Source organism: Erinaceus europaeus, chromosome 4, assembly GCF_950295315.1.
Source record: "Erinaceus europaeus chromosome 4, mEriEur2.1, whole genome shotgun sequence".
In the NCBI taxonomy this organism is placed as follows: Eukaryota; Metazoa; Chordata; class Mammalia; order Eulipotyphla; family Erinaceidae; genus Erinaceus; species Erinaceus europaeus.
This window is the reverse complement of record NC_080165.1, coordinates 105900489-105916662: the sequence shown is the minus strand read 5'-3', so window position 1 is coordinate 105916662 and position 16174 is coordinate 105900489. Positions and strand designations below refer to the sequence as shown.

At 38.1% G+C, this 16174-nt stretch overlaps 1 protein-coding gene across 9 annotated transcripts in view; it reads right to left on the bottom strand.

Moving 5' to 3' along the window:
* The window catches only part of ERC1 (ELKS/RAB6-interacting/CAST family member 1), a 450240-nt gene that overhangs the window by 335110 nt on the left and 98956 nt on the right, over positions 1-16174 (bottom strand). For 5 of the 9 annotated variants that reach the window (XM_060190339.1, XM_060190341.1, XM_060190346.1 and 2 more), the window contains 4 exons: positions 14901-15317; positions 9381-9455; positions 5127-5282; positions 4134-4217 (listed from right to left, as the gene is read on the bottom strand). In XM_060190339.1, coding sequence (XP_060046322.1) covers positions 4134-4217; positions 5127-5282; positions 9381-9455; positions 14901-15317 — 732 coding nt within the window. The remainder of the gene's footprint in view (positions 1-4133; positions 4218-5126; positions 5283-9380; positions 9456-14900; positions 15318-16174) is intronic. The other 4 variants (XM_060190340.1, XM_060190342.1, XM_060190348.1 and 1 more) reach the window with 1 other exon arrangement.

Genomic DNA, 16174 nt, shown 5'->3' with positions numbered 1-16174 from the left:
ATTGTACATCTTAAACAATTTCTGAAATCCTTGAGAAAAGGGATGGAAAGAGAAAAACACCAATTCAATCTGATGCCTAACAGATAGCAGTAAGCATCTGAATACCCCGGTGCTGACAGCAGTTTTCATTTTAAGTCAGACCTCTCCAGAAGATAAAGCAAGATTAGTGCAGATGTAATACAGAGGGAAAAAAGAAAAAATCTACTACTGCTATAGAAAGCTAAGCTGAAGGCTGCAGCTACTCTATGTTTTCATGGAGATTTTTTCATTCTCCAAAGTTTATACAAAATTCTTATCCTAATAGTTGCTTTTAGTGTTATAGGAATTATAAACAAGTACTTTTCAAATACAGTAACTGTAGTGGGTTGGAGTATATGATGTAAGTAAGGAACACAAAGTCTCATTCTGTAAAAAGCTACATGTATAATCTGAATTACTTTGATCAAGGAATCCAAAAATCAGAAAGTATAATTTATTCTTACATAAATTTCTCTCAGTTTAGAAGAAATTTTATTTCATGTATCTCCTTTTTTTAAAGACTATTTTAAAATAGCTTTTTATTTTAAATATCAGCCCAAAAAAAGTCAGATGGGTTTTTATATTATGTCTGCTGCATAAAACGCTGCTATGCACTAGAAGACAAATTATTAGAATGAATCTGACAGAAGTCAGTAATTTCAGTACCAGTGATGAGATTCTAAAGTACTTGGAAGGAAGAGGTGAAGTGTCAGGTATGGAACCCAATACCCCATGCAAATAAGGCAGGTATTGAACCAGACTCACATCCAGACTAAACTGACTGTATATAAAGTATTTTCATTGCAGTAATTTTTATGAGGGAGGGAGCAACTTATTTCATTGGTATACTTGATCATATGACACCACAGGCTGCAATAATCTTCGTTGTAAGGGACATTGCTTTTGAGAACAACTTCACATGATTTAAGAAATAAATTTTACAAGAGTCAGGTGGAAGCACAGTGGGTTAAACATACATGGCACAAAGCTCAAGGACCAGCTTAAGGATGCCAGTTCGAGCCCCCAGTTCCCCACCTGCAGGGGAGTCGCTTCATAGGCGGTGAAGCAGGTCTGCAGGTGTCTGTCTTTCTCTCCCCTTGTCTTCCCCTCCTCTCTCCATTTCTATCCTATCCAACAATGACGACATCAAGAACAACAATAATAACTACAACAATAAAACAAGGGCAACAAAAGGGAATAAATAAATATTTTTAAAAAACATTTAAATAAAAAAAGAAAGAAATTTTACTTTACTTAAAATTACACTTTCAGGGAACACTAAAAATAAATTTCTAAGTTACTCTTCTGTTTCAGCAAAATAATAATAATAATTTCCCCAAGCGCATGAAATTCAATTTATAGTTATCCACTCACTCAAAAAAATCTGTATTTTATTGTATAAGAAGTATCTGAGAATAAAATAATCAGTGATTAAAAACTGCATGCAGCAGCTACTTTCATCCAGTAATATAGATAAGTACCCAGAAGCTTCCATGTACTAAAAGGATATAGCACCTTTTGTGACGTCTTTTACCAAAAAACAAAAAGACAATAGTATCATTCCATGTCTAACCTAATGATTGCTCTAAGAACTCATGATTCATGAAATGAACACTAAGAAAAATTTTCAAGGTTATCATTTCCTCAGTGACATGGTACAATTACCTCTAACCATGTGATCAAAAATAAACTGTCAGGTCTTTTCATCTTCAGCATAATTCACCTTGAAATAATTTTTTACTGATTGAGAAAGGAAAGAAAATATTCTAGATGAAAAGTAGAGAATAGGAGTGCAAACTTTCCTTATGAACAATCAGGCACGCATGGCTTTGCAGTTAAACACACAAAACAAGGGTAGTCTTTGAGTAATTACTTTACCTCACTGAGCTTTGCTTTCCTAATATGTACTATGGATAAAGTAAGCCAATAAAATGTACTTGTTATATTGTGCTTGTCACACAAAAAATAAATAACTATTAAGAAAAAAGTTATAGACTATATAAGGCTTCCACAAATCAATTAGATTTTTCCACACTGCCATTTTGTTATTCTATCTGTAGAATAATACTACAATGCAGTTCATAACAAACACACAGAATCAGCCTAAGCTTGGATTTTTTAAATTGCATTCAAGTCTCATCCCACAATTATTTTCAGAAGCAGTGTTTTCTGACTCTCATGTCCCAAGGTATACTATGGGACACAGTGTGAAGAGCATACAGGTTCTGCAGCCATGGTGCTAATACTAAATCAGATTCAGGGGGACCATGAAGTGGCAAACCTGGTTGAGCACACATGTTACCATGTATAAGGACTCAGGTAAAATCCCCTAGTCCCCACCTGCAGGGGGAATGCTTCACAAGTGGTAAAGCAGTGTTGTGGGTGTCTCTCTTTTTCTCTCCCTATCTCCCCTCTCAATTTCTCTGTCTCTATCAAATAAATACAGGATTATAAGACATGACTTAACATTCAAATTAATATTAAAAAATGATGGTGTTTACAGTCAACAATATTTATATACCTTTCCCATATTTGGGAGCTACTCTCTTCCCTGATCTAGCATTCTGGTCCTTCTTCCAGCCATAACATCATCTCCCCAAACAATAACTTGGATCCACCTGCATATCAGAGTTCAGGGGAAAAAAAAAACTAGTATAGTCATGGGCCCTTTGGAATGTAACTAAAATAGGACTACAAAACAGAGACCCCTGGGGGCCAGGCAGTGGCGCACCTGGTTGAATGCACACATTACAGTGCACAAGGACCCAGGTTCAAGCCCCTGGTCCCCACCTGCAGGGGGAAAGCTTCACAAGTGGCGAAGCAGGGCTGCAGTTGTCTCTCTGTCTCTGTCCCTCTCTATTTCCTCCTCCCCTCTCAATTTCTGGCTGTCATATCTATCCAATAAATAAATAAAGTATTAAAAATTTAAAAAAAAGAGACCCCCCCCCACCAACTCATCATCTAAACTATTCCAGCCTTTAGGTTCATGATTAGTCAACAATTTATTTGGCTTTATATGTTAACTTTTTTCAGCCACCAGGTTCCAGATGCTAAGATGATGCCATCCAGACTTCCCTGGGCAGATGACCCCACCAGTGTGTCCTGAAGCCCCACTTCCCCAGAGCCCCGCCCCACTACAGAAAGAGAGAGAGAGGCTGGGAGTATGGATCGACCTGTCAACACCCATGTTCAGCATGGAAGCAATTACAGAAGCTAGACCTTCCACCTTCTGCACCCCATAATGACCGTGGGCCCATACTCCCAGAGGGATAAAGAATAGGAAAGCTATCAGGGGAGAAGATGGGATTACGGAGTGGTGGAAATTGTGTGGAGTTGTACCCCTCTTATCCTATGGTTTTGTCAGTGTTTCCTTTCTATAAATAAAAATTTAATTAATTAATTAATTAATTTTAAAAATCAGATGCTGTCCCTTACTAGCTGTGTTTCCTTAACACCACGCTAGTACTTCAATTTCTATATGCAAAATAAGGCCACTAGTATTATCTAACTTAATAAGCTATAAAGTTCTATTTTTACTAAGTAAAGCAAAATGTTTTTAACAAGTGTTTGAGGACTAGCTATTTTATTGTTCTTTTATTAAGCAAATTATTGTTCTAAGCATCTGTTCTAAAGAAAGTAACAAATGTTGCAAAAATCACCTAAATAAGTCTTAAAAGACAATGTATACATTTCATGGCTTACACTTGACTCAAATTTTAAATTCAAACAAGCACTGGGACATGGGCCTATACCATCTGCATATTCTTGTGCCTAAGAAGAAAAAGAAACAACTATTTATATAAATAAACAAGTATCAACTAGTAGGAAAGCAAATGAGAACAAACAAGCTGTGAGGTACCATCCATACATTGACAAGAGCAATAGAGAACTAGGCACAGGGCCTCTGGAACAAAAAGGCTCACTCACTACACACAAAGTGACAGGAATCAAAATGGTCAACAGGAGTGAGTTACAGAGCAGAGCAGGCTGGTTAGTGCTAGCATTGGGCAAAGCTTCCAACCACAGAGAATGAAAGTGTGAGCCACCCAGAAGGCAGTTAGCAGGGTCCCACTGTGGGATCACTGCACATGAAAAGTAAATCTTACGGCAAAGACCTCAGCCTGAAGACCAGCCGCTTTCTTTTTCAGCTCCTCCCCTTGAGCCTCTTTCGAATTTAGTTCCTCCTTCAGTTGCTCTACCTGTCACGACATTGTTATTCTTTTTCACTTATACGTCAACTTTGGGTTTTTTATCTGCTTTTGAGCCAGAGCAGTAACTGGAAATAATAATAATTTGTACAACACAAAGCTCTTCCTTAAAACTCTCTTCAGAAGATCCTAGAGGGTTTTACATTTTCACAGGAATTTTTCTAGTGAACTGAAAATACACTAATAGGCAAATGGGAAGAAGAGATCACATTGTAGCATACTTAGTTCTCCAATTAAGATGACATATAGCAACTTGATAAGCTAATAATTGTAATAAACTAAATCCTCCAATTTGCCTAAATAGCTTGTAGAATCAAACTGACTGACTTTGAATCTAAGGAAGGAAGGAATGGTGGTGTGACTAAGTCTTAGTACCTGCTGACATGCCCAGTGGTACCTGTTTACTGTGCATAAGCCTGGGGTGCACAAGGGAAACAGTATGTCTGATGTGAGTGGGACTACTTCAAGGCACAGCACAGTTCCCCTGGATGGAACTGGGCTTAAAGGGAAAGCATGACTGTGTTTAAGTCATTTGGGGGTGGGGAGAACATAAAGACTGGGAGCAGTCTTAACATTTGAACTTTTAAAATAACTCACAAGTAGAAAGATGATGTCCTACATGAGGAGCAAACTCATCTGAATGTGAATCTCTAAATTACTTCAGAAATACTACTGACACAAAATGTTAAACCAAACATATTAGTTTCAAATGGGTGATTTTCTGTTTTTTGAAATTATAATACAGTGTAAGTAATTCTGAATAATTCTGGGCAAAGTTCTATTTGAAAGTAGTCATTATTCTTGAAGTTTGATAAAACAGTATAAAGTCATCATCACTAGAGAAGCAGAAATATGCATCAAGTTTTCAAACTTTTAAAATGCAGCATTGCACAGCATTACCTTATTTTTCATAAATTTAGAGTGGCTCCGATAGACCTCCATCTGCTTCATCTCTTCCTCTCGTTCCTCAGTGCTCAAAGCCCCATTAGACTTCAACATCTGAATTTCTTCTTCCAAGTCCCGGAGCCCACGTTCCATAGAAGAAATTTTTGAGTCCTAGAGACAATGGAAGATTTAAACATTAAAGTATTCACCAAAACTCAGCAGCTAAACCTGGTATTTCCAGTTAAATTTAATAAAGATAAACAAATATGCAGACAATTACTACCTAGCAATGTGTATCTTATTTCTAAAATACAATTTCTATAGTCACTTGGATGACAAGGACTCATTTCTACAGTGTATTTTTTCCTCTATTCCTGTAGGTTAAAGTTGAAAGAACTAACTGAAAACCAGAACGAAGCAAAGCAAGAAAAATAAGCAAAGTCCAGTGAAAACTATGATGCAGAATGAATGCATCTGAGGTTAACATAGGGAGGAGGCTAACCTGGAGGACTGGAAGGGAAACTGTAGGAGGAGAGATGGTTCAGTGGACTTTGAGGGAGGGGTGCTGGTGTTCTGGTGGAGGGTGATGGTGGGGGTGATACATTTTGAAGAAGTGAGAAATTACACTTCTAAAACATGTACAGGTTTGCAAACCAAAGTCATCTCAAAAATACATAAAATCATATTTAAAAGGTGGAAACAAGGGAAAGCTAGTTAAACTTTCATAACACTTTATGGTAAAGAAATATCTAGAGGGCAGGAAATAAGCTCACTTACCCAACCAGAACCCAGATTCAGGTCCCCAGCCACCACACAGAAGCACCAAATGGGAAAGATTCAAGAAGAATGGAGCAGCAATGTGGTATCTCTCCTTCTCTGTGTGCATATCTTTCCCTGCTTTCTATCTAAAAGCTCCCATACTTTTTATCTAAAAGCTAAGGAAATGTCCATGGGGAGCAGAGGAATTCCAAGTGCAGATCCTGGTAGTAAACACTCTATCTGCCCACCCCAACACACACCTCCAAATACTTGGATTTTCAAAAGGATTTAACTTCCATGAAGTCTCTCCAGTGAAAGGTCCCGAATCCCCCAGCAAGAAAAGCAGGAAAGTGTTGGCATCCCACTAATCATTCAATACTCTTCTCTAATGGTTAAAGTTTACATTCCTTCCTGCTCTCTCCTCATCAGTGCCGCTCACGAACTCTCTATCACTCCTACCCATTGTAAGTAGTCTTTGGACCTGGCTCACAATCAAATCCAATGTGATCCTAGATTCTCCATTTCCCAATATGGTTATGTCTTAAAAGGCAAAGACCGCCTCCTCTAACCCATTTCAGCTTACCAGTGTCCCTCTTTAGCTGACCAGGTGTGATACACTTTCAATCATCTTCCTAGACTTCTTATAACATCACTGGCATTACTTAGTGTTCTCCCACCTCAAAGAGATCCTCACATCTCTGATATTTACAGTTTATTCCAACTTGTAGGTCCATTTTGAATTACCTTCTCTCATATCTATGTTGCATTCCAATACTAACCATATAAACTGACCACTCACTATAATTACCAAGTTAGTTACATCCCAAGTCAATCAGGAAAATTCTAACTCTAAAGCAGTATAGTTAATTCTTCCATGATCCCTCCCCATTAAAGGAAAAGGAGGAGGGAGGAGGGAGGAGGAAGATGAAGGAGAAGGGAAAGAGGGAGAGGAAAAGAAGGAGAAAGAGGAGGAAGGAGGGGGGAAGGGAAGAAGGGGAGGAAAAGAAGAAGAAAGAGGAGGGAGAAGAGGAGTGAGAAGGGGGAAAAGGAATGAGGAGAGGAGGAAGGGGAGAGGGAAGAGAGGGAGGACAGAGAGGAGGAGGGAAAAGGGAGAAGAGAGGAGGGAAGGGGAGGAGGAGGGAAAGAGTAGGAGGAGAAGAGGAGGGAGGAAGAAGGGGAGAGGGAGAGGAGTGAGAGGGGAAAGATGGGGTAAGATGGGGAGGAGGGGGCACAATGGGGAACAGACAATACAGAACTTTGTGGGGAGGAATGAAGTTAAAAAGAGTCGGGGAGATAGCACAATAATTATGCACCAGAGTTTTATGTCTGAGACCCGCAGGTTCAATGTCATTATCAAACCCCAAAGGCCAGAGGTGAGCAGTGCTCTGGTACCTCCCTGAAGCCCCATATGAAATAAATAAACAAATTTTAATAGTTTTTAAAGATAAAGGAAAGTTGCCCTCATTTATGAGTTTTTCAGCATTTGTAAGAAATGCTGAATGTTAATAAAACTAATAATAGCAGCATTGCTGCTTGCAGTAACTCAGTTTACTGAACACCCAGGGCCTGTTCAAGGTGCTATAAGGTGTACCTCAATGTAGTGCTTGGGGAAGATACTGTTATTACTATAATTTATCAATAAAGAAACTGAAGCAGGGGCTAGGTGGTGGCACACCTGGGTGAGTACACATGTTCCAATGTGCAAGGACCTGGGTTCAAGCCCCAGGTCCCCACCTGCTGTGTGTGTGGGGGGAGCTTTGTGAGTGGTGAAGCAGGGTTGCAGGTGTCTCTGTCTCTCTCCCTCTCTTTCCCTTTCCCTCTCAATTTCTGGCTATCTCTATCCAATAAATAAAGATAATTTTAAAATAATTAAAAAGAAAGAAAAGAAACTGAAGCAAAGAGGCTAGGTAGCTTGTTCTGTAATTAGGCAAAGCCAAATCCTGAAAACAGAAAGTTTAACACAGAAAGCAAGCTGTAAACCACCATACTGCACAGCTTAAACATTCCTAACTTAAAGTTGGGGTTTTCTAAGCACAGTCCATAAAACTCTGATATTTTCCTCCAACCGCATTTCCTCCACCCCTCACTCAGACCAAAGAGTCTGCATGGTGAGAAATACTTTGATAAGGATTAAATATCACATTTAATATAATAACAAAAGAATAATAACTGTTTTTTCCACTGTATTAGGATTTGTATTGATTGTATAAAAGCAATCATAGGTAAAATGGCTACTGCTGAGGTCAGGGAAGTAGCTCAGCAAAAAGTCCCAGTTTTGATTCCCTGCACCACATATGCTTCAGTGATGTTATACTCTTAAGAGCTTGCTTGTGTGCACATGAGCGCACACACGAGCTCTCTCTCTCTCTCCCTCACTCTCTGAGTGTCTGAAATTGTCCATTAAGGAAAAATAACTGCAAATGCCTTAAGATAAACTGTACTAGCAGTCACTATATTTTTCAGTGTCAGGCAATCACAGAGGAAAAAGGTATAAAATTTTTTAAACCATAAGTTTTTTTCTTCACTTAACCTGCTGTGCTACTGCCCAACTCCCAAAGTTATTTCTTCACTTAATGACAAAAACAGTGAAACACAGCATCATGCTGGCCCATGCCAGCCAGGGATTGAACTTGGGACCTCGTACTGGCAAATTCTGTATTGTGTCACTGCACCCATCCTCAGCCACAAGAAATAAAAAAATTAAAAGTTTAGAGACTGCACCACTTAAGAATGTCCTTGGTAACATTAGTATAAACTGTTTTTTAACAAAGCTCAAGCCTTGAGTACACACTGTTTAATATTCAGTGTGATGGAGTGAGAAGTAGCCAGACACTCTGCTGCACATTAATATGACTGCCTTCTTAAGAGCAGCATTTGTGTGTTTAAGTAGCAAGTTGAATAAAGTACTTTTCTCATGGAACACTGTTTTTATTTGGAATAGCTGACAGAAAAACTATAGCTATTAAGACCTGATATTCTACAAAAAAAGAAAAAGGAAGAAAGAAAGAAAGAAAGAAAGAAGCTTGCCATTTTAAGAAAATAATGGAATCCTAAGATCAAAAGGTTTGAGAAAGGCTGATTTCAAGAAATTCTGAACAATGTTCTCTAGGTACAATTTGAGTTAAGGCTTACAACTAAAAGGAAATAAAACTTCTTTAAGAATAAAATTATTTTATTAAGAAAATAATTCTTCTAAAGTACTGTTTTCATTGTCTTACTAATTCTTCTCAAACTATGAAATTAGTGAAATATTATTACATGTCACTTTCTAAAACTTACCAAGTATACACTCATTCAACATGTAACCTGAAGTTTCTGGGCTTTTTTTTAAAGATTTTATTTATTTATTCATGAAGAATGATAGGCAGAGAAGGAGAAAAAAACAGATACCACTCTGGTATGTGTGCTGCCAGGGGCTGAACTCAGGACCTCATGCTTGAGAGTCCAATGCTTTATTCACTGCACCACCTCCCAGACCGTTAACCTGAAGTTTATTAGCTTCTCACTTACCTTCATTTCAATAACAGTCTGCAGAGCTTTTGTTTTGGCAGAATCAGGAGCATTCTCAAATCTCCGATGCATCTCCTACAGAAGAGAAGTAAAAAAATAGTATATTCCTTTTAATAAAATGGGGTGGGGTAGAGCTTTTAAAAGATAGGGAAGGAGAACTGAGGGGAAGAATAAAGTACCTGTGTACCTGTGTCACCCTGTCAGAAGCTCAGATCTGTTCCAATCTGCTGACCTCTCCGTGTGGGTCAGCAAACTAGGCTACATCCAGCCTCTTCTCTGTACTCTTAGCTATTTAAAATTAGTCTCATGAAAAAAAAATAAATACTCTCATGAATGCTAACTACTGCAACAGCTGGAACTACAGCACATCCAGAGATTGGTAGATCTTCCACCTGACTCCAAAACACAACCAGAACTCCAAATAATCCAAGGAGAAGCTCTGAGACACTGCCTTTTCAAAAGGAGAAATAATGCCATCAAAACTGGTCTTTACTGCACAAAGGTAATAAAAGCATCTGTGTTGACAGTATTCTTTTCATAGTCACCTCCAGAGTAACAACCACTTGGTTACCTATGATGAAAAATCTCTCTGCAGTGTGGTTATAAAACAGAAAGTAAAAGGCAAGGATGCTGAGTAACTTTCCCCATGTAGTTCATGTTTCTAAAATGACACAAAATAGTTTTCCTAAAAAAAAAAAAAAAAAAAAATCAATCTGAGTGAGTTCCTACTGTTGCACTGAATCATGTGCACCTCCTCTTCATTCTATGCAGAATGTTGCATAGTCCTCCTTGAACACTGTGTTATCTTTGGACTAATTCTATTCCCTAACATATATAACTGTATAAAGCAGAAAACTGTCTTCTGTATATATCAGACACTATCTGATATATAAGCAATCACTAACACTCATTTCTCCACACATCTGTCCCTCTTTTATTGCATGAAAGATGAATGAAGCCTTCTTTGCCTCTCTGTAGCCCACTCTCTCAGTCTCACATCTAAAGGGCTTTTTCTAAACCTTAAACCTGTTGCCATTTCTTATCTTTTCAATAGCTTCCATTAGAGAATTATCCTAGCCCTAAATATTTATTCTCTGTGCTTCCCCTTTCTTACCTACACACAGACATTTTCTTTCTGTCTGTCTTCCTTCCTCCCGGACCCCTTTTTTTGGTACCAGGGTTATTGCTGGGGCTCAGTGCCAGCACCACTCCTGGCAGTCATTTTTTTCCCTTTTCTCCTCCCTAATTTTTATTAGGACAGAGAGAAATTGAGAAAAGGGGGAGACAAAGAAAGGGATAGAAAGATCCACCTGCAGACCTGCTTTATTGCTCATGAAGCATCCCCCCTGCAGGTGGGGAGCAGGGCTCAAACCTGGGTCCTTGCACTTGTTAATATGCACACTTAACCAGGTGTGCCACCACCCGACCCTATACAAGTATTTTCTAAGTTCTTATCCTTGGAACTTTTCTCAATTCTACAATCCCAATCCAAGGGCCTCCAGTAATCCACAAAGTAATTTTATGAATTAGAAAAGGGCAGTCATCTGGGTTAAACACAATGTCATCAGGAAGCACAGTAGTCTCTGGGCCCCACTTGTCCCACCATCAGTGAGAAAGCAGCACAAACAACCACCCAGATGACTCTTCCTTAGCTGCACAGATTCAACTCTTACCTTCCCATAAGTAAGCTCATCTGCCTTTAATCCTTCTGTAAGTTTCATATCTTCTCACTTTCTACAAGATCAATATGTCCTGGTCTGGCTCTCAGATCATAAACTATTTTAAAATTAGACAAAGTAAATGTAATAATTGCTTTTAGACATATAACAACAAGCATCAGGGAGACAGCAGAACGGTTCTGCAAAAAGGGTCTCCTGCCTGAGGTTCTGAGGTACTAGGTTCAATACCCAGAAACACCATAAACCAGAGCTGAGCAGTGCTTTGTTCTGTGTCTTTCTTTCTCTATCTATTAAAATAAAATAAAGTATTTTAAAAAGCAATTTATCAGGAGTCGGGTGGTAGCACAGCAGGTTAAGCACAGGTGGCGCAAAGCGCAAGGACTCGCATAAGGATCCCAGTTCGAGCCCCTGGCTCCTCACATGCAGGAAAGTCACTTCACAAGCTGTGAAGCAGGTCTGCAGGTGTCTTTCTCTTCCCCTCTCTGTCTTCCCCTCCTCTCTCCATTTCTCTCTGTCCTATCCAACAACGACAACATCAATAACAATAACAACAACTATAACAATAAAGACAAGGGCAACAAAAAAAGGGAATAAATAAAACATTTTAAAAATCTTTTTTTTTAAAAAAAAGCAATTTATCCCACACATAGATTAACTCTTGGGAGATCAGATATTTCATTAAGAAAGACAGAAAAATGAGTTTAGTCCAAACCAGAATCTGAGCACATCTGTTCAGTTCATAATAATTTCTCACTTCCATTAAAACAACAAAACACTGATTCCTCCCAGTCTCCAATTCATCTACAATAAATCTACTTTACACAGTGCACATAAGGTATTCCATTGGGAACACAGTAGATATTGAATAATGTTTATTCAGTAAATGAATATAAATTTTAAAATAATTTTTCAAAAATAAGAATATGGTAGTTATAATCTTAATAAAATTCTGTATTTTTATTTGGTATTTCTTTCAGTATCTACTGGGAGATATTAAAATTGTACTTTTTTAAAATACCTCATAATCGGTACTTTGAATTACTTTTACCTGCTCTTTCCCACTATCTAATGCCAACTACTAAGTAAATTATTATATCATTGTAAATCCTAGCGAGTATATAAGCAAAACAAAGCAAATCCATTTGAATAAATAAAAAATCTTTCTCTGCTCAGGGTAGGGTGCATTCTAAATCATTCACAGATATAGATATTTCCTACTAAGACATTTTTAAACCTATTGCTTGTCGCAAATTTCTATTGAAAGGCCTGCACATTAAAGCTCACTAAGCATACATCTTGCAGTCAGTGAGCTGATGAACTCCCCTTCCCACTGAGCACATCAAGCCTCTGACTCATGCACTGTTAATAGAGAAGAAACTCTGGAAATAGAAATTAATGTTCTCCTCAAACACAAATGCAAGTAGTAATACATGCTATTTGCTCACTTAAATCTACCCTTTTAGGACAAAAAGTTTCCATTCAAACTAACAGGCAAAATTAACGACATCTTGCTGTACTTTCAACTATGGTATACAACTTTTTTTTTTTTAAGTGATAATTAACCCTAAACAACAACAACAAAAATAACAATATATAAAACAGCTTAAGAAAAAAATATTTCCTTATTCTTGCTCTTTAGTAATTTCCTTTTTAAAAAATATTTATTTATTTATTCCCTTTTGTTGCCCTTGTTTTTTTTTATTGTTGTAGTTATTATTGATGCAGTTGTTGGATAGGACTGAGAGAAATAGAGAGAGGAGGGGAAGACAGAGAGGGGGAGAGAAAGACAGACACCTGCAGACCTGCTTCACCGCTTGTGAATCGACTCCCCTGCAAGTGGGGAGCCAGGGGCTTGAACTGGGATCCTTAACGCTGGTCCTTGCACTTAACCCTCTGCACTACCTCCCTACTCCCAGTAATTTCCTTTTTAAAAGTAAATCAACTTTTACTTACACAACAAAGTGAGCATTTGTGACAAAAAAGCATCAATTAATGTCTGAGATCTGTTTTTTTGGCTTTTTGTTTTGTTTTGTTTTCCAAATTCCAAGTTTTAGTTTTTAGCACCCTTGGCTTTGAACAGAAGTTCCAGATTGCTTCTGAAGTCCCTTCCACATAATCATCCACACACAAGTTCTGAGTGTTCTGTATTCAACACACAAGATGAGAAGGTCCTCGCTCCTCACTTCTCTTGCTGTATCCTGCCATGGTCTGACAGCAGTGTACTTGAGCCGTTTCCCATGCCTAATAAGGGTATTTATGTTGAGAATGCATATTCTTGTCAAAATGGAAATGTCAAAAGACATAACAAAAAAAAAAAAGGAGGGATAACCTTAATAAATAAAAGCTACACAACTATCTAATTTTTCCCATATCACAGCAAAAGAGCAAACTGGGAACTCCCTTTTCATTTTAAAATTTATTTACATACTCACTTATTTTTTGAATGAGATAGAGACACTAGAACACTGGTATGCTCTAGCATATGTGGTATTAGGAAACAAACATGGTGCATCAAACATCAAGTCCTGAGCTTCACCTACTAAACCCACCTTACCATCTACATCTCTCTCTCTTTTTTTTTTTCCTCCAGGATTATTGCAGTGGCTTGGTGCCTGTACTACAAATCCTGGAGGCCACTTTTTCCCCATTTTGTTGCCCTTGTTGTTATTATTACTGTTGCTGTTGTTGGATAGGACAGAGAGAAATGGAGAGAGGAGGGGAAGGCAGAGAAGGAGAGAAAGACAGACACCTGCAGACCTGCTTCACCACTTGTGAAGTGACTCCCCTGCAGGTGGGGATCTGGGGGCTCAAACTGGGATCCTTACACAGGTCCTTGTGGTTCATACCATGTGTGCTTAACCCACTGCACTACTGCCCAGTTCCTCATCTCTTTTATTTAATCTTTTATCCTTTGTTCGTATCTTTTTATTTTTCAATTTAGTTTTTCTTCAATAGATAGGCTTTTCTTAGCTTTGGTTTTCACATTCAGAATTCCTAACACAGAATCTAATCAGATATTAGAACTTTTATATAACTCCAAATATAAGCCCTAATTAAAAAAAAAAGTAGCTGATGTGAAAAAGTAGCAAACGTAAAAAAAAAAAAAAAAAGAGGAATTATCTAGATTGGCACTAATCCAGTTAAGACTTTCCCCCATCTAAATATAAAACTTATTTAAAGTCTACAGCCACATACAGAGAATTATAGCTTTAAATTCCCCCTAGTTCAATGTAAGATGAATTATTCCTTTATACTTTCTTAAAATGATATATCACCTAGAAACAGAAAATTGTCAATAGTTTCAGTGGTCAGCTAAAATCTAAATTACCTCTCTAAAATATAAGTAATCACTGTGCCTCCATAACAGGAAAGGCTTTTTATCACTTATCCTTTACAGCACGGCAATAGTTTCCATGGAAACTATAAGACAAACACTCATTACTGCTGCCAAGGACTTCATAAGCACACCTAAACTGAGGTACATGCTTACTTTCTTTTATTAATATTTTTAAGTTGAGCAACATATACCTACTCAGACTCTAGCTTTCTTGCCTGAGTCTCTATCAACAAATCAGGAAAATTCTGTACCTCTCTAGTGACAAAATGAGTCTAAGGAAACCAGGAAAGGAACAAAGAAAGACCCAGGAAGCTATCATGTCAGCTGACATGCCACTCAATGTCCTCTCACACAAGGGAAAATCCCAACAGAAATCAGTCAATCACTTAAGTCTTGAAAGAGAAATTCTCGTTTACTAGCTCAGTAAACATCCAGCTTTATCCAAAGGAAAAAGAGGAAAAAAAAATTCAGTAAGTCATAGCAAATGAAGATGTGGCCACTCACCTCTCTCAACATGTTGTTCTCTTTTTCCTTCTGCTCCAAAAGGCTTTCCAGGTGGTGGACATGCATTTCTGCTTCCGCCAGTCGCCGTGTCCTCTCATGGTCCTCCTCGGTTGCCTTAGCAGAGAGGCCTTTGCTCTGCAGCATTTCTAGAAGCTTCTTGATGGATTCGTCCCTAGCACTCAGAGTTTGTTTCTGAGTCTCAATGCGGAGCTCCATCTCTTCCAGAGTCTTCCGGAGCAGGAAGAGCTCCTTGGCCTGCCTCTCATGCTCAGCATGCAGCCTCTGGAAGTTCTCCTCTGTCAGCTCTGCTAGGCATGACTCGCCAGCCCTGCTGCTGCTGTCCTGCTGGAACAACTGGTTCAGGTCCCGCTGGATTCTCAGCTCATCCTGGAGGGCCTGGATTGTCATCTGCATGTGCTAGAACCAAGTGGAAAAAATTAATTAAGCCTCCCATCAGCTTTCCTCCTCAAGCAGCAGATTGTAGGAAGTTAGAAAGCAGCTACCATGGCTCACAGAACCTGGCAATTAGCAAATGAGAATTCACACTACTGCGCTGGAAATGGGTAAAATAATCTGTGAAGTATCAGTAGTTTAACTTGTATACATTCCCAAAAGGAAATGAGTAGTTCAGCCTCTCACTTGCCTGCATCATGACAAAATAAAGACACTTCAAGATTCACAGATGAGGGGGAGTACTGGGGGAACTCACACCACACAAATTCATCCATATAAAAAAAATTACAAATGATAACTGGTAAAACACAAAATGACTTAAGTACGTTCCAATTGAATTTATTCACTAAATAATATTAGCATTTAATGAGTAGTTTATACTAGTACTTTTATGTTAACTCATTGACTTTTTACAACACATGCATTAATTATTTTGTTAGTAATACATAGCTGAGAGATTTAAGTAACTCACCCATAATAACACAAGTATAAACCTTCTAGATCAAGTAACTACAAATGGTGACAGATGTTAACTAGAATTAATGTGGTGATTATTTCACAAAACATGCAAGTAATGAATCATTATCTTGCATACTAGAAACTAAATAAGGTTCTATGTCAATTAGAGCTCAACTAAAAAAAGAAATGTGTATCCTCATAAAAAAAATGTACCACATGGGAGAAAATGACCTATATATAGTACATGTACTATAAATAATAAATGCATATCTGATATATATATTTGTATTACATGATTACACACAGAGAAACTTCCTATCTATATCTATATCCAATATCATAACAATTAGAAGTACATACAC